At 46.1% G+C, this 18,550-nt stretch overlaps 1 protein-coding gene across 2 annotated transcripts; it reads left to right on the top strand.

Moving 5' to 3' along the window:
- Positions 1-9,210: 9,210 nt before the first annotated feature.
- On the top strand, positions 9,211-12,426 carry METTL21A (methyltransferase 21A, HSPA lysine). 2 transcript variants are annotated; one of them, XM_082484461.1, is made up of 3 exons: positions 9,211-9,404; positions 10,567-10,678; positions 11,716-12,426. In XM_082484461.1, exons 1-3 carry the CDS (start codon positions 9,258-9,260, stop codon positions 12,111-12,113), a joined length of 657 nt encoding a protein of 218 aa, XP_082340587.1. In that variant the 5' UTR covers positions 9,211-9,257; the 3' UTR covers positions 12,114-12,426. The 2 variants fall into 2 exon arrangements, with proteins under 2 accessions (XP_082340587.1, XP_082340588.1); XM_082484462.1 differs by having other exon boundaries at positions 11,643-11,904.
- Positions 12,427-18,550: the final 6,124 nt, after the last annotated feature.

Here is an 18,550-nt window from a genome sequence, read left to right as displayed (position 1 = left end):
ATTATAAAAAAATCAATTACTTGGATGTACAATGGGCAGCACATACCTAGTTCCACATTTTGCATGATAAGTAGGCATTTTGGATGGCAGATCTTGGCAATAATGAATGCATAAGCTGAAAACAGCTTACTACGGACTGCTGAGATTTAACCCCTTTTCCTCCTGCTCAGGGAAGAGAGGTCTGTGCCACGGGACCCTCTGTCGCTGCCCCTTCTCTCTGAGCAGGACACCCAGTGGGCAGCAACCCCCGCCTCGCTCACAGACACTAAATACTGTGCTTTTACATAATCCATTGGACTGAACTGTTTTTCCACCCTGCATGAAGCGTTTCCCATCAGTTGCAGTGTTCACCCTGCCCGCCCCTGCCTGGTTTCAGGGCTGTCCTGGTTCACCAGGGCTGCAGCCGAGGTAGGATGATTCCCAGTGTAGATGACACTGCAAGGAGGGTGGGTCAGTTTTAGTGAGCTCTCCTGATTACAAGGCTGGGCCATAAAGATTAATAAGTCCCATTGCAGTGATGTCCCAGGTAACGGGGGAGAATCACTGCTATTGCCAGGGAGGAGGTGAGGGTAACATTGGCAAGCGCCAGTGCCACCGATGACAGTGTGCCATTTCCGCATCTTGCTTGGGAAGGACACTCCAGCTTCAAGGTGTACTGGGTGAAAACCACTGTGAAAGAAAGACTTGCTGGTTGATGGAATTGGGATTCACGGGTGTATTTGCCTGCTCGTTTCAAGCCAGAGGCAGACACTTAGGAAGAAGCCTGATCACGAGCTATGGCCTATTCTGAATGGGGCTCAAACCTGCATGTTTGCAGACAAAATTCAAACAAATCAGAAAGAACTTGTGTCATCCTCTGCACTGGGCAAACACTTCTTAAAATGGTGAAGGCTTTTTTCTTATGGGACAAGAAAACAGTTTATCACTCAGCTTTAAATGCATGCAGTATTTGTAGTTTGGATTAGCGCTGAGCATTCATGCTCAATTAACCTCTTAGGGATTACGTTTAGTTTCATTTGAACACTGCCTCGGCATTGCATTCAACCAGGATAACTCAGGCAAGGAGGGCACAGACCAAAGTCCTGGATTTTAGGCAGGTTTGATCCTCAGGGGAAGGTGTTTTGGGTTTTCTAATTCTCTCTCTTTTCTTGTTTCAGTTGCACACCTAACAGGTTTCAGTCGCTCACTATGGGTAGGAAGGACCAGCTCTCAGCACTGTCCTGAAAGTCAGCACATAAAAACATCCCCCCAGAAGTGCTGGCCGGGCTTTGAGCACAAAGCAGGGCGATACAGCCAGAGCTGCCACTGCGCCGCAGCCAGCGACCATGCGCCTTGCTCGCCTCAGCTTGGGGAGAGCATCCCCTCTCCCACCAGGCAGCCATGCTGTAACGTGAAGGCAAATGTTTCCTGGCGAGTGGGTTATAGCAGGTTTTCTTGCAAGGTGCCTCCCAGCTGAGCCACGACAGGCAGAACAGTGGATTTGCAGTACCCAGAGAATGGATGGATGCAGTCGGGGCAGGGACAGAGGCCCTACAGCTGCCAGGGCTGAGATGCAGCTCTCTGGAAACCAAGGGTAGGAGTAACTTCAGTAGGATCCCTAGGTGTGTTCCTCAAAAGCATACTACATCTTTCTCCTGGGGAACAGAGCAGAGCAGCTTTTGACTTGTTCTGGCATTGTAGGTTTGCTTTTTCTTTTTAAAAATACCCCATAGAATCTTGCTTTCATGAAGATAAAAAGTAATCCTCTTGCATTTGAGTTCACAAAGAAAATGTGACTTAAATGTAACCTACAAAGTCGTAGCTCAAGGGTACTGGCTGCCGAATGGATTTCAGCAGGTGTTAATGCTAGCACGGATGGGAGTTTATAAATTTGACATTTAATGTCATTTAATGTCATTATTCCCTAAAGAGAGCAAGTTTGTTACACAGGCCTTCATTCCTCCTCCAAGTGATGGCTCATATTTAACTTTTATAACGCGTGGTGGGGAGAGGGTATGTTTGCTTTAATTTTCAGAAAAGGGAAAGCAACTTTCCAAAATGTGAGAAACAAATGCTAATTTAAGCCCTCTGGGGAAGTTGCTGTAATTGCCAGGAGAACTCCACACAGCCTTTAAGGAAGGCCAGGTGGGGTCCTGAAACAAAATCTAAGTCAGATCATGATGACAGCCGAAGGAAGAGCAACCTATATTCCCAAGACACAGAGATGAAAAAGACCTATGATTTATTCTGAAATTACAAGGGACCAGATTCACTCCTGATGTGACTCTGATGAGGTCAAAGGATCTATACGAGCGAGGAACATACCTTGCCAACTACTGAATGCAGCTTTTGAGCTATAAGCTTAACTATATGTATAATTATTTGCAGGGTGCATAATAAATGAAGACTGCTAGGCTTGACAGGACTAATATTAGTGCTACCAGCTGTGTTTTGGCTTGTGGGCTCACAGGGGAAGGTAATTCTGCCTCTTTACTTGGCCCATTTGCCCCGTACACATGAACCACTGTCTGCTTGTGTTCAAAGGAACTCCACTTCTCAGACAAGTCTTTACATTTCCTGCGATGGTTACCTGTAGGTAGATTTGTGCATATTTTTATTTAACTCCCTCTCTGAAAGCTTAGCGCTTGTGTTCATAACCACACAACCCCGTAGTCCCTTGCTTCATGATGCAAAACCAGGCTTCCCTTCTGCGAGCAGCAGTATCCCTGAGAGGAGACGTCTGAAACCATAGTTACCAGCTCCTATCTGAATAATGACTCTTGAAAAATTCCCAAATCCAAGGGTATGTTCTTGCCCACACCAACTGCAACAAGAAGCTGAGTCTCCTAAAATGCTTGAAATGAAATTCTAGGATTTTTCATAAGCCATCCAGCTTCACAGTCACCATCAGTCCCAGAAATGGAGAATGGCTCCTTGCAAACGCTCAGTTGTGCTTCACAGGGCCAAGAATCTTAAATCTTGTAAATTCTGCTGCTGTCTTCACCTTGACTTAGTACTGCACATGCCTTTCCAAGGCCGTGTGTCTCCTTGCTTGTCTGCAGGGTGATAACACCAGTTCTGTGTTGTGTTTTATTTAATTTCTCCCTTCTTAGAAAGTGTCCCAGCTGCGGGAGAAGGAGTGCTTTCTGATCTTACTCTCAAGCAGTCTATGGATAACTTGGAGAAGAGCCAGGACTTTGTCTTTTCCTGGAAACGTAGCTGCAGGAAGAATGAATCACCAGGTTGAACCTGTATAACCAACTGAAAACAAAAGCTCAGACTTCTGTGTCTCACTGTTGCAAATAATGGGGGGAAAAATAGGCATCCTGTTTTGAAATCCACTACCAGCTGACAGGACAAAAATATTGCACGCGTGATTGTCTTTTGAAGCTGACAAGTAACATAAGACTATGGCCATTTAAGGGAAAAAGCCTGAAACAAAACAGTAGTTAGGGAAATAGAAATTTCCAACATTTTCAGGGGAGAAAGTAACCAGCGAGGTTGTTCAGAACACACAGGGTGGATATTCAGTAGCCCTAAATTTTCACACTTCAAAATCATCTTCTGTACTACCCTTGGCTAGCGGTGAATACATGCAAACCAGGGCCGGGAGTCTGTGTTTCATAGCATCAGGACAGACTGCAGTGCTGGTGTCATTGATTAAATCCGTCCTTTTGCCTCTGCAGCAATCTAAGATGTCATTACAGGCAATGCAGAGGCTTCTCGGCTAGCATGCGAGCATCTGGATCACTGCAGGGATACCAACAGCACAAATGTATAGGAGTTAACGCTTCTTTATCTTAGTTTCTCTTTTTCTTTAGATTCATTTTGTCTTAAGGAAAAATAGAACTAGCTTTGCTCAGGTAGCGCTACTGGAGACTTAATACCCAAGAAGGATATTTGAGATGTGCTGCTGCCAAGAAAGACCAAGGCCTGCAAAGCTGTACTGTGTGTGTTCTTGGGCAGGGGGCTGGCAGCACTATTTTGATGTACCGAGTGTTAGAAATAGCTGTTACTGCAGGTCATGGATACAAATTTCCTCGGAGAAAAAGGAAAATGCTTTCCAGTATTTTAACACAAACATTAGCATGGATGTGTGACTTCATTCAGAAAAGCCAAATTGCATGTGTAAGCCCTGCAGTAAGTTTGTTTAGGGCAAACTTCTAAAGGTCTAATTCCAAGCCTGCGCCACCAAAGCCTGGAGGGAGGCTCTGAGGAGCACTCCCTATTAGCTTTAAGGTACCTGAAACTGCTTAGACTTGACTCTTCCTTCTTCTCCATTGTATTCTAAGGAGTGGAGAAGAGAAACACCGCCAATACCATTACAAATAACACTTAAAACCCCCACATTTTTTGTAAACTTGGATTCTGCTTGGTTTTAAGAGGGTAATCTTTGCAATGAGGCATGGCTCCTGCACCTGTATGAATGCTATGGCTGTTGTCTGCCTGTCCATATAATTGTTTTATTTTTTAATTAGATGTTGTTAACTAGTTTTAAATTAATAGAATGCATTTCTTGCACTGCAATTTCCTCTCCAGTTATATAACACTGCACCTGTAGAGCACATCAGAAATTTGGCCACCTAACATTAAGCCTCTAGAACATACTCCGACTCCATAAAAGGGTGGGTTTTGCAGCATTTTTCCCTGCCCCAGTATTCCATGCACAAGATGCACGTGTTACCCTGGCCTACAACCATCAACCAGCTGCAATGAGTACAGAAGCTGCTGGTGGAGGACGGAAATCACAGCACTGCACCATGATTTCCCTACCACAGCCGCACGCTCACTGGAGCACTGCTGGAGAAGCCCCTTCCAGTATCCACCTGTGCGTGCATCGATGCCACTCATGTGTCAGTTGCAGTCTGGTGGCTTAGGGACTGTCCTGTCACAAGACCCAACACGTGGCGTCTCATGGCCTGGAAGTCCGTTGACTGGAAACGTGGGCAAGGCTGTAGGTCTGTGAACAGTTGAATGTGCGGTGATAAGTGGAAGAGGTTTCCAGCAAATGAAGTGTAGCTGGAACTGCAGTGGTTGCTTGTGAAGAAGAGCTTACTCATTTTGCTTTTTGTTCCTTAATTAAAACTTCAGAGTAATGTCAGCTTTCAGACCTGCGTAGCCTTTGAGAGATCAGTCACATAATTCCACTAAAAGCTAAGTGATCTTTCTGTAACAAGACATTTTAATAAATGTGGTGATTATGTATGACAGTTTATCAAGCTGCAAGGTTGAAGGCGTGAATGTAATGTTACTGACGGGAACTATTCCCTCTTCAGGGGCTCCAGAAACTTCCTGCATTTCAGCTCAAGCACTTATGAAATTATACATCTTCATTTTTTTTATCATTACTTCCATTGTTTAATGTAACTCTGTGTGTAAAGGAAATGACATTAGATCAGACCATACATTTACTTCAGTATTTGGCCGTTTTTGCAAGGATCTTGTTGAAGCAGCAAGTTATAAGGTCTACTCATAACCCGTCAGTTTCTGCAGAACTTAGGTTTTTATTTTTAATTCACCCCATTGGTTTCAAAGACGATCCAGAACAGTTCAAGCCGGGGCTGTCTTGATTCTGCAACTGCAAGCCTGTCGTCAACCAAATTACTCTCTGGTTTATTCCCTTTGTATTTAACAGCAAGTGATTTACTGCCCCATCTATCTAATTGGTGTGGAGAATCTGGAAGCTACTGGGGAAGATGAAAATGAAAAATTTGTTAAATCCTTCCACTGCTAGTCAGTCAAATGGCCACTTATGGCGATACTTAAGGAGAAAGACTGCTTTCTTTTCTGGGTTGTACTCCAATCTTTGTGTTAGCTCATGTTTGTTTGGTTGATGAAAGCTCTTAGCAAAATAGATACTTGTCCAAACTTTACTTCAAAGACAGTTTTCGTATTTCAGTGGAATGACAAACAGAAGTAGCTGCTATTTATTTAGAGAGGAAAGGATTAAATGTGTATGAACAGAAGTTTCTACACAAATGTAGAACAGAACCATTTGGAATAAGGCGTTGCTGTCATAGGGTTATCAACAACACAGGTTTCTAGATCGAGTTTAAAAAAAATTCAGATTGTTTCTATTTATACCTGCCTTTGCCTTGGTAACCAGAGACAGCATGAGGGATGCAGTATTTCCCCCACATCGTGGATAGCTCAAAAATCCATGCGCAGCCATGCAGTACACGCAGTGTCTGCAGACCTATCACAAGAACTGTCACACTCACGTTTCTGAGAGGATTTAAAATATTAAGCAGGAAAGAAAAGATTTCAGAAAGGGAGGCATATTAGTATAGCTTCAAAATAATTTGCTCTCATTTCTGTCTCATCTACTTGATTCTTTGATCTTCTGAGTATTACAAGGACCGTTGCTGTTAAACACTTTTTCTTAATTACCCCAAGCAGCTTACCTGCATCTGAGGTAGCAAGATGTACTTATAATTGGACACATTATGCCTTTGCTCTATCAAGCAGCTGAATAAGCTAAGAATGGACTTGAATTGATGTTTCTTTATACTTTAGCTCATTCTTGCTTACCTTAAAATCAGCTACTCCCTACTTTGTGTTAGGTGTCCTTGTAGTGCTTAAAAGCTGAACCAAGCTATGTTCTTGCAACTTTATTTTTGTGCTGAGCTCCTGCCCTGCTGGGAGAAAAAGCGTTTCCGTTCTAGGCAACTGTTTTAGTCATAATTCTTTGTTGTTGTGTTTTCCTTTTACTCTCAGGATAGGTGGAACAAACCAAGCGTCTTTCTCTGTCACTATAATACTTGGGTACTGTACCTTTCTAGAAAATGGACTTGGAGAGGGGAAAAGCAGGTAAATATAGACTTAGAATGAATATGGGGAATCGTGGTCCTTACTGAAAGCTTCCCTTTTAATAGGTTCACTATCCAGTTATGAACTGGAAAGTAATTTCTGATCTCCTGTGTAAGGCTCACAGAAGTCAGTGCCAAAGCAACATTACCAGGGAAGGGGAAATAGTTCCGGGAAGAGGAGCAGGACTGGTAGAGAACCTGCTGGGCTCCAAAGATATTCAGGGATATCTGACCTACAAAAACATGTTCTTGGGATAAAAGCACTCGCTGCATTATCATCTTTGCGAAAAAATGTATAAATTTTTACTCTAGTTGCTATTTTGCCAGACCCTAGGTCTTATGAAATACTGCAGGGGAAGAAAACTGCTCTTCGTGGGGGGGGGGGGGGAAGGAGGCAGTTGGGAGTGCTGGAGCCCTGCTGCACTCCTCCGCATTTCGGCTGGAGATCCCAGGGCTGGCATGTGGTGCCAAAGGTGGAGGCAAAATCCTTGAGCCATTTGGGAGTTTCCCCTTCATTTGCCTGATGGTGTAGTTTAGGCACACAGCATAAGTGATTCAAAAACTCATCCAAGCAGATTTCTCATTTCAAGTGTAATCACTCTCATTGCTTTTCCCACACTGCCTATATAAATAATTAAAAAAATAATCGAGATAATAGCACAAGTAGTTTCAAACTCAAAAGCAGGAGTAGTGGCAAGGGACCAGCACTTTAGGACATAAAACCACAATAAGCTGAATCATCACACCTGCTCTGGCATGTTTATGAAGAGAAGTCTGAGTTGCCATAAGACAAGTATGAACTGGTTTGGGGCAAGTGAAATTCTGGTTTCCATTCCCCTACAGTAGCAGAACCCTAAAAACAAGCTTTAGTTCCTGCTACCCCTGTGCAGCCTGTAATGCACCTTCACAAAGGCTTTAATGAATCTTGAGCCACTCTGTTGAAATCAACAGCTTTCAGATGTAACCACATTTGCTTTCGTCTGCCAGCCAGATTTGCTGCTCCCTGTGGGAAACAGCAGGCATGTTTTCTGGAGCTGGTTACACTCCCCGACTTTGAGGGCCGGCCTCGCCCCATCAGTGGTGACACTGGGAGCTGCTGAGCCACACAGCCACTGGAGAGGGGAGCAGGGATGGCATGCTGCTCTCCTGCCCAGCTCCCCTACATGTGGTTCTTCCCACATGAGGCCTGGCCCTTTGCAGGGGCTGAGGAGCATGGCTGGAGGTCCTGCGCCTTTTGGTGGAGTACCTGGAGCAGCACCTCCAGGCAGCCAGAGTGCAAGCGCTGCCAGGACGCTTGCCCGGCCCTCCCGTGGCCTTTAGCAGTCTTTGGAGGAAGTTCAAGTAACTGGAGATGGAGACATACAAAGGAGAGGAGCACTGTGTTGTTTTGCCAAACAAGGGAATTAAACGGAGCCAAAGGTGAAGAGAAGCCCATGCATAAACAACACCGCAGGAGCGTTACCGCCACACCACCGCCCCAGAGCAACTTTGTCCTTGGTCAATGCTCTGACCCAGATGCACAAGAAGTGTTGAGTTTCTGTGATGGTTACCCAGTTACTGAGGGGCTGCTTCCAGGCTGGTGATGAGCACTTCCAGAGACAACGTACACCATGCTGGCAATGGAAGATGAGGCTGGCAGGCTGGACAAACGCCTTTCCTTTGCACTGACTTCCAAAAACCCCTGAAACAAAAGCCACCAGCCAGAGCCACAAACAGGCTGCGGGGACAGCAGACGTGTCCCACAGGGTGGTTCGCATCTCATACCTTTTCACGTGGCATGTCGGTCTGAAAATGTGAGAAGCCCCCTTGGTCCCAGCCTCCCACAGGGACCAGTGCCATGCTTCTCCCCTCCGGCATGCCCCAAGGACTTCTCAGGGATGGGCCCAGGCACAGCCCTTACCCGGCCAGTGGCTTCCCTGTGCCATACACCAACCCGCCAAGCCCGAGATGGCCGGCACCAGCCCTGCGGACAGCCATGGCATGCCTTCTGCCTTGCCCCCCTTCCCTTCCCCCTTCTCTCCCGCCGTGGCCGAGGGGCGGGAGCGCTATGGAGACCTTCCAGCCCCAGCCTCGTCCCTCTTTACCCGTGATTTGATCTCCCTCCCCGGGCTCGCCGGGGTAGGCCGCTGAGCGCCGCCGGCCCCGGCCGCCGTTCCCCAGCCCGGGGAGGCCGCACCCGCCTGAGGCGGCGGCGGCGCTGGGGGCCGGGCCGAGCTCTCAGCGGCGGCCCCGGGCCTGCGACGCGTGAGTAGCGGACGGGCCGGGCGGCGAGGGGCCTGGCCCAGGCCCAGGCGAGAACCGTGCCTTTCCCGGCGGCGGCCCCGGGCCTTCCCCTCGGGCGGCGGGGCGGGGCGGAGCGGGCCGAGGGGGAGCGAGGCGGCGGGGTGGCCTCCGGAGGCCGCGGCGGCGGAGAGCCGGGAGGGCCGGGGCTGCGGCGAGCGGATCGGGAGGCGATCGGCCGGCGGCGGGATGGCCTTGGTCCCCTACGAGGAGGGAGCCGGCTGGGGAGCGCGGCAGCTACACAGCCCCTCGGCCACCTACCGCTTCGCCGGGCGCACCATCCGGCTGCAGCAGGACTGGCGGCGGCTGGGGGTGGCGGCCGTGGTGTGGGATGCGGTAGGTGCTCACGCCGAACGGGCGTATTTCTGTGCCGGATGGCTTCCTCTAGCGCTCGCCCGGGCTCTCAGCATCACCTTACAAAATCATTTAACACCGAATCTTTACAGGAAGGCTTTTTTCCTTGTCAGTTGCGTGGTTTTTTTTTTTTACAAAAAAAAAAGTTAAACTCTGCTCTAAACCCCCCCCCCCCCCCCCCAAGAGATCCTGGGGGACTGCAAGGGAAACGGGCCACCTTAGACCCTGCACCACCAGAGCCAAATACAGGCAGTATTCGGGATCCCTCACAGAAGTCTCACCCTTCACAGCAGCCGGGGCGATGTTTGCTTCGCAGCGCCCTTCAGAGCACAGCACGGGTCCTGCTGCTTGTAGCAGGCAAGGAGGACTGCTGATAGGCTTTACCTTGGGGATAAGGACCGTCCAAAACAGAGGGGTTTGCGGTGGGCCCAAGGCTGCAGGGCAGTGGGTCGCAGTGCTGCTGTAGGGATCCAAGGGCTTGCCATCGGTCGGGTCTCTGTCCAGACACAAATTGCACTTTTAGCTCTAGTTTTTAAGAACAAGTGTAGCAGTTTTAGCCAACTCCTCACGTGAATTGGTGCACAGGGCTGTTGGTCTTTCCCAACATCGGCTTTGACAGAACTTGCTATGGAGAGAGCACCCTATCAAGATTGCTGTAAAATATAACATGTTAGATACAACTAGATAGAAGAGTTATTACTTTACTTTCCCTACGTCCTTCCTGATGGCATGCCAGTGTTGTGCAGAAACCTTTTGAAATACCATGCAAGATACTATGAAACCTTATCCTGGACTTTCGCAATACTGTGTTCATTGACCAGTATTTGACACCCCCCAGCTTTCCCTTTCCAAATGCCACTCTTTCTGCCTCCTGTTGCGTTTGGGGATTCATGAAGCAGCGTTACCACATCCAGGTTGTAGCCTCCATGGTTCTTTTTTCCTTCTGCCTGTAAGAGTCTTCCCTAAAACTCATAAAAAGACCACACGTGCACACAGGAGGCAGAGAAGGGCTGAACAAAGTCTTGCTGCAGACCTGAAGTGCCTGACCCTTCCCATAACCTCTCCCTCAGTGTAAATCAGAAATCCTGTGTTCAGTATGACTGAAATGAGCCCTGTGCTTAATTGCTCTTGTCTCTTGGCTTAGGCTGTTGTCCTGTGTGCTTATCTGGAGATAGGAGGCATTGATCTCAGGGATCGGTCTGTGATTGAGCTGGGAGCTGGAACTGGATTGCTGGGAATAGTGGCCACATTATTAGGTAAGGGCTTGTTTGTTTGCTTGTTTAAAGCAATTTACAACTGTAGTAAAGCTAGCACTTTTACATCTACATGCCTGGTATAGAAGTTAGCACCACAGCTACATAATGTGAACTGTGATGTTTCCTGTCTGAGTCATCTTCCTTTCTTGTTAGACTTCAGAGCCTGCTGTGTTATTTATTGTAGTGATGGTACCACTGCAGTTTACTTTATGGTGGGACCCTGTTAAGGCTGACGCCCGTTACCATGGTGCTCAGCTCAGCAGCATTCAGTTCTGTAGCTATTCTCCCCCAGGGAGCAAGTGCTGTTCTTGCAGTCTTCCACTTGTCCTTGTATGCAGCACAGATAAAGCTACAGACAGAAACCAGTCTCTGAGCTTGCGTAAGTCTTGTTAGCCTATCTTGCAGACAGGGGAACCAAGGTCTGGAGAAATGAAGTGATTTGCCTGTGATCTGTCTGTGGCTTAAGCAGAGACTGAGTACTATGTTAAATTTTTGCTAACTGTCCCAGGTTAACTTTGTAATTCAAAGCTGTAGTGGCTGTGGAAGGTGCCTATGGAAATAATAAAGCAGTTTGACAAAATGCAATCATGATATGCAAAGTCACACAAGCATGACTTTTGTCTGACCTGTGAAAGAGGCTGTCCTACTGAACAAGTACAGAATTGGAGCAGGTTAATTGTAACAGTCCCTGTAATGTACTCTGTTGACACCTATGGAAAGGCAGAAAGTAACTCCTCCACTTTCATACACTAAGAAGAATCTCCAGAAAACACTTTTTGTTCCCTACCTAACTTAATCTTCAGGTGGAGTACACTTTATATTCCTAAGTGACTGTTGGAGAGTAGGATATATGTAGATAGTGGGCTTTTTGCTTATTTTGTTCTTTTGTTTGTTTGTTTTTAATCAGGCAGCTCAGGGGAGTTGTTAATGTTTAACAGAAACTAAGGAGCCTATTTGACTTAAGAGCATTGTATTCCAAATGCTGTATTTATAAACATCGATTATTTGTCTGAGACATACACTCCTGTTCCATTTAGGTGCTCGTGTTACCATCACAGACAGGGCGGCAGCACTGGAATTCCTGGATTCAAACGTACAGGCTAACTTACCTTCTGAACTACGTCCGAGAGCTGAGGTGAAGGAACTGACTTGGGGAAAAGACCTGGGTAACTTCCCTCCAGGAGCATTTGACTTCGTCCTGGGTGCAGACATTGTTTATCTGGAAGAAACTTTTGCAGAACTGCTTCAGACCCTGGAGCACCTGTGCTCAGAGCAAACCGTAATTTTTCTTTCCTGTCGTATCCGGTATGAACGGGATCACAAATTCTTGAAGATGCTGAGAGGCCGTTTCTCTGTATATGAGGTCTACTATGATTCCAGTAAGGATGTTCATATCTACAGAGCACAGAGAGGTAGTCACAGGGATGACTTTTGACTCTCTGCTTTGTTAGTAAACCAGTGATTCTGTTCAATCCTCCCCTTGTTTCTACTCAATACACTTGTTCCTAAGCATATAATTGCAGTTATGTTATTTCATTGGCTTCTTGTTCTGATGGTCTCGTCTGATCCCTTGGTCTGATACAGCAAGGATTGTACTTCTGTTCTGCGTAGTGAACCTCTGCTTCATTTCTCAGTAGAGTTGTATAGGGTCTTCCACTGACTTTTTATAGACTGCAATTTTTGAAACTGAATTAAGTTGCGGATATCTCCAGCATCAAAAATGTCATCAAAAGATCTGTTACTTAAAATTAAACCACACTTAATTTCTGTGGGAAACTTAATAAATAGAGTGAGTTTTTTTCCCCTTATCACTTCCTTCACTCTAGAAAAGTAAACGTGGATGAAACATAAGCTAAGACCCCAGCTCCACGCTTTAACTCTTCAGGCCTTCAGCATCTTAAAAGTTGTGGTAAAAGAAGCCACTTAAACGGCAAAACCAACAAAGGCAACTGCTATAAAGTTGATCTGTTGCTGTCACTGCTGCATTGAAGAGGCATAGGGAAACAAAAGAACAAGATCTCCATGTGTGGGTGGGTGGGTTGGGAATCAGTACTGCAGCATAAGGCAACTTAGAAATCAGTGATGTTTTTACCTGACTTGCGAGTGTGGAGGCTATGCCTGCAGTACCGACGCAGTCATGATTCTTGGGTTGTTTCTAACAAGATAACTTTTCCTCGCACAGATCAAGGCTCCTTGCAGCAGATACACATGCACATGTGCCAGCAGGGAAAGCAAACCAAGGAGACTCAAACTGTTCTTTAAATATCAAATAATTCCTTGACTCTCAGAGTACCACTACATAATATTCTGCTTTCTGCCTTTGTGGCTCACTCTGTCTGAGAGCTGTTATTTAGAAGAGGAGGATGCTGCTGTAAAGTCTTTGTAGCTGGGGGAGTACTTACTCTTGTATTACTTGGGACCTTGGGGCAGCGTCTAGATTTCAGCGTGCTTTCTGTGCACAGTGGTAGATGCTGTTCTAAGTAACTGATTTAATACCTTGAGCTTGTAAAAACACCTGTGTTTGTTTATCCCACAAGATCCTATGTGAAAAGGGCTGCAGCCTGGAATCCAGCTTGCATCAGCAACAGACTTCCTTCTCTTTCTAGTGGTGGAATAATGAAACTGGTGAAAACAATGGCCTAAGACAGCTACAGTCCTAAATTCAGGAATTGCTACAGTACTTATTTTCTGGTGGATGTGGAACTTTTTTTTTCTTTAAACCTAACTTGCAAAGCCCCAGGTCAGGTTTAGGCTTTAAGCGTGTACATGTCTTTGGCACTGGCAACAGCAATCACCAGCAGCTGCTTCAGGCCATGGGCATTAGGAGCTCACTTCTGCTTCCATCAAACTTTCTAACTGGAAAAGATGCAGGTCTGTGGTCCAGAAGTGATGTGCAGACTGTAATCTGGAAATGATACATTTATCATTAGAGCTCCCGTGAATGAAGCCCGAAGGTCCTGTACTTCACCTCTGGCATGTCTCTCGCATGTTTTCAGCTAAGTTCCTTGCTCGGCCTTGGACTCAGCCTGAGAGCTGCTGCTGTAAAACACTTGCTTACAACAGTATCCTCAGAAGCCACAGGGTGTCACTAAAACAGTACTTACGCAGCTGGCTGGGAATCTGCAGTCTGAAACTAGACTTGAAGTCCCTTTGAGGGAAGGAAGACAGCACCTTTAATTAAGACCAGAACATGATATGAACTTTAATGTGCCGGACATGGCTTTCTCTGTCCTGTTAACTGGGTGAGCAACGGTTGAAAAAAATTACGAGCTCTCCCCACTTTCTGGTTTTTGGAGTTTGGCCGTTAAGTTCTCACCACTCCTCTTCCTTTTCCTCCCCACTGGTGTTTCCTTGTCTCCGAGTTCCTCTGCGGTCATTGTATGTTAGGCTCTCCCTGGGCTGAAGCTGCGCAGCATGCTGGGGATTGGACTTGTGAGAGTACGTGACAGTGCATGGGGAAAGCCTGCTACCTGGCTGTGCTCTCAAGAGGCTGCAGCTTACAATACTGAGAGTCTGAGCAGCTGCTGTTGTTGCCGTAGTAGGAACATGCTTGAAAAGCCCGCTTAAATAGCACAGAATAAAGCCCAGTGTAGTACAGAATAAAGGCTAGTGCAGCAACCTACATGCTTTTAAGAACAGGGCTTTGCTCCAGGCCTTGCTTCAACAATAGGAAAAGTTTTGTACTTTTAAAACAGATCAGTTTAATTGCATCTCCTTCTAATTGTTTAGCAGCTTTCAGTGTCTGCTTTCCCACTGCTGCTGTTACAGCCCGTAGCCTTCCTGTAAGAGTAGGCACGTGCTGGAAGAGACCAGGCTTGGCTTCTTTTGCTGTGCTGCTGTTGGACAGCAGCTGTATGCAAAACTGAGCGAGTATGTTTGAAGGCTGAAGCAGTGCTACTGTCCATAAGTAAATGCTTGTAGAGAAAATTGTGAGATGACACTGGCAGCTCGGGTGAGTGCCGTGTCCCTGACCTGCAGAGCTGAGCTCTTGGTGGCCCCTCCCCAGCATAGCAAGTGGCATCCCCTCAAGGAGACACCTTTCTCCTTTGACTGCTACTGAGGTGCGGGCACTCCTTCAGATTCAGGAGACCAGACCCAGGAAAATTGCGATTAGACCACCACCACAAGCACATTAGTTCTGGCTGCTTTTTAAGCTCCAGTGTTTAGGGGCAGGCACCAACTGTGAGAATGTAACTCTGCTGTAACCTACAGCCCATTCCTGCTGGGCAGTGCTAACACCCACCCGCACCAGGCACTGAGCAGTGCCTTCTGTTGTCCCAGGTTGAGCTTTGCAGCTTTTTTATATTCCCATCACACTTAGCTTCAACAGAGATGTCGGGAGTGAATCACGCCAGACGTGCAGGACAGAAGTAGCAGAGGCATAATTGCCCATTGCGTGAGCACACAGAGAGCAGCCCTTCGTGATGACACCTGCAAACTCTGGTGTCCCAGCCAATTGGTCCCAGGCGAGCTCCTGCTCCAGTATGAGATGATGCTCAGCGGCTGTTTGGCAATTACACTAACACCCTGCCCAAGTGCTTTTTGTCACCCTGTTCATCCCAGCACTGGAGAATCACAGAATGGTAGGGGTTGGAAGGGACCTTCGGAGATCATCTAGTCCAACCCCCCTGGCCAAAGCATGTTCATCTAGAGGAGGCTGGACAGGAAAGCATCCAGGTGGGTTTTGAGAAGGAGACTCCACAACCTCTCTGGGCAGCCTGTTCCAGTGCTCTGTCACCCTCTAAGTAAAGAAGTTTGTCCTTATGTTCAGACAGAATTCCCTGTGTTCCTGTTTGTGCCCATTGCCTCTTGTCCTGTTGCTGGGCACCACCGAAGAGCCTGGCTCCTCTTGACACCCACACTTTAGACTTTTGTAAGCATTGATGAGATCCCCTCTCAGTCTTCTCTTCTGCAGGTTAAACAGACCCAGGTCTCTCAGCCTTTCAGTGTGGTTCTCCTTTGGGTGGTTCCATTGCATTGCTCCTGTTTTGTAACAGATGACGTGAACTCATCTGCAGGGAGGATATGTTTGGGCATGGGTGCCCGAGTCGTGGGGCAATGCAGAAATAGTCTCTTGAGAAATAAAAATAGGGAGAGGATCCAAGTCACAGGGAAGTGACCAGATAAGATGTGAACATGCTGCGAGATTGTGAAACCATCCCCAAAACGTGCCATTCTGCAAGGGAGCAAACTTCTAAAATGTTATTGCAACTAAAGTCATGTTTGATTAATATTAAGCCTCTGTATTTTATGGACAAAGAGCTTCAAGGTGCAGCGTTGTCAGAAGAATCAGGTTTACCAGCTGGCCTACTGACTGCATAGGGATATGTGTTACCAGATTCTTTCAGTGCGAAATTCAAGCCAAACAGCATTTTTCTCATGGACTACTCTCTCTTTGGGGTTCTCCCTCATTACTGAGATGTAGATTTTTCTGAACAAGGATGTGAAGGGCATTATGAAAACACTCGGTTGCGAAAAACCACAAAATCCCAGCCATAATGAGCTGACCTTACTGCTTCCCCTTTATTTCACTGGAGGTGTGTTTACCTCAGCGCTGAGTTTTTTCTCCTGGCTTTCATCCCGGTGTTTGGATCCAGCCTCGCAGATTACATAACTGGGTTGGGATCCTTGCGGCGTTCGCTGCCTTCTGTTCTGCTCTGTTATTAACATCAGTAGTACATGGTTTACAGGAACGCTTAAAAGCGGGGGAAAAACCAGCATATTTAAACTGTGAAAGGGAAAAAAGTCTTTCACGCATTATTAAACAACGGAACTAATTGCCACCAGAATGGGTACTGGAAAGCGGGTTTAAAAATATCAGAAGTGGAAGAGAAACTTTGTTTTTCAGGACTTAACCTCTTGCTAATCTAATTCAATTTAATTAAGATTACAAAAGCCTTCCCTTTGGGGAAAATATATCTCATGAATACTCACAGGAGGCCACAGATCATGAGAGGACACCACAGTCTGCTTCAAGTATGCCTTCTCCCATATTCCTATCTAGCTACCATTTGCCACTAAATCAGTGTAAATGGAACATCCTGCTCAAAAAAGAGACTTCGTAGAATTTTTTAAAGCATGTTTATGTGACTGCACATAAATGTTTGTGTAAAAAGGGAGTTATGACAGTTTATACCACAAAGGTTACAGTAAGAAAAAGCACTTCTTTATGACAATAATTCACAAATTCACAAGAATCACTTTAATATACAAAGCAATTACTACCATTCTGAAACACAAAGCAGCTAATATGTACATAGTGTTAATAAAATGCATTATAACCCAGTACAATTAAAAAAAAAAAAACACAGATAAAGCACAAAAAATTAAGTGGAAAAAAAAAACAAACAACCACAACAGGGATGTTCCTGTATTTCTGGGGAAATGTAAATAAGAATTCCTTTTCCCCCAATAATGGATTTTCATTTAGTCTTTTAACTTCCACAAGTACGTGGGAGTTGAGCTCAAATACCCTGTTCTGTGCTGACATGATTTGGGTAAAGAATCAGAAATGCAGATGAGGTGAACTTACTCTTTCCAGCTTACATTACAAAGGGAGAATAATAACCCTCACTCTGGAAGCTTCCCTGAAAAACATTGTTCCAAAACAATTTTTAATTATCAATCCAGAGTAGAAATAACTAATTTTTGAAGCGAGCAACCAATCTGTAGACAAGTCTGTGGAGGGGTTGGCTGCCAACTAGCACCTCTTCTTGCCCTGTTCCCCATCCCATCCTCAGAAGTCCATGTAAGCAGCACAGTTTCAAATCTCATACAAACTCAAAGTTCTAGAACTTTTTAAAATTAATGTCTTAATATAAATAAATGTCATTACACACACACAAAATGGAGTGGCACCTGGATAAAACACGACTTGCGGAGAGCATCCGAACATCCTTAGTTCTTTTGGAGCGGCCCTTTCCAGATAACTCACTGGCTCAAGACCTTCCTTCCCCATGCTCTCACTCAGCTATCCCCTAATTTAGAGAAATATATAGCTGAGTGAACCGACTGCTCCCAAGTCGTGAGTACAGTAAGTGGTCAGCTTATGAAGTGCGCCAACCGTGGGTCATCACAGCCTGTCCCCGACCCTGTCCCTGCCAGCGCGCAGCTCCTGGGGACAGCTGACTTCTCCTGCCTCTCGCTGGTGAAAGCCACACCAGGACTCACCAATTCGTGCTAGGCCAACCAGCCCAAGCAAGCCTCTTTGCGGACCAGAGCTTAAATACATTTAAAAAAAACACATTCCAAGGCAAAACACTTGAAATGCAAACCCTCTTTACCAACTGGATCTGGTCCCTTTTCCCCAAAGGTGTACAGATTTGAGCCATATCCATCCACAGACCTGAACCTGCCACAAGCACACAGTAGATAGGTTTTCAGCACCCTGTTTCTCTCCATCAGTCCGGCTCCTCCCAGACCGACTGAGCTTCGTGATACATTCAGGTTTCCGCAAAATCAGTGTCTTTTACAGCTAGCAAATTCAAAAGCTCAGGGAAAGGAGCTCCCAGGCACAGTACAGAGAACCATCAACGTACTGTATGCTTTTAAAACCCGCTCACAGTGACAGATTTCAGGGTTATAGCTAAATTATCATTGTTCCTGCAAAAGAAAGGTGGTTGTGCTTTTTTCATCCGTTAAAGCAGGGGGACACATTGTCGATGTACCTCTACTTCCTGGTGTCAAAGAACTGGAAAGCCTTTTGATTTATTTTCTTGGAGTGCAGCTTGTAAAATTTGCAGCCAAATCTCAAATTAAGAAAAGGAGAATAAAGTGACGGAAAAATAGTTCAGCTTTCCTTCCAAATTAACCTCCCTTTCCCCACTTGGGATCACTGAACTAGTTCTATTCTAAAAATAATTTCCCATCCAT

Source organism: Vanellus vanellus (genome assembly GCF_965231255.1).
Source record: "Vanellus vanellus genome assembly, chromosome: 5".
Lineage (NCBI taxonomy): Eukaryota > Metazoa > Chordata > Aves > Charadriiformes > Charadriidae > Vanellus > Vanellus vanellus.
The sequence above is the reverse complement of the archived record's forward strand: the minus strand, read 5'-3'. Positions and strand labels throughout refer to the sequence as shown.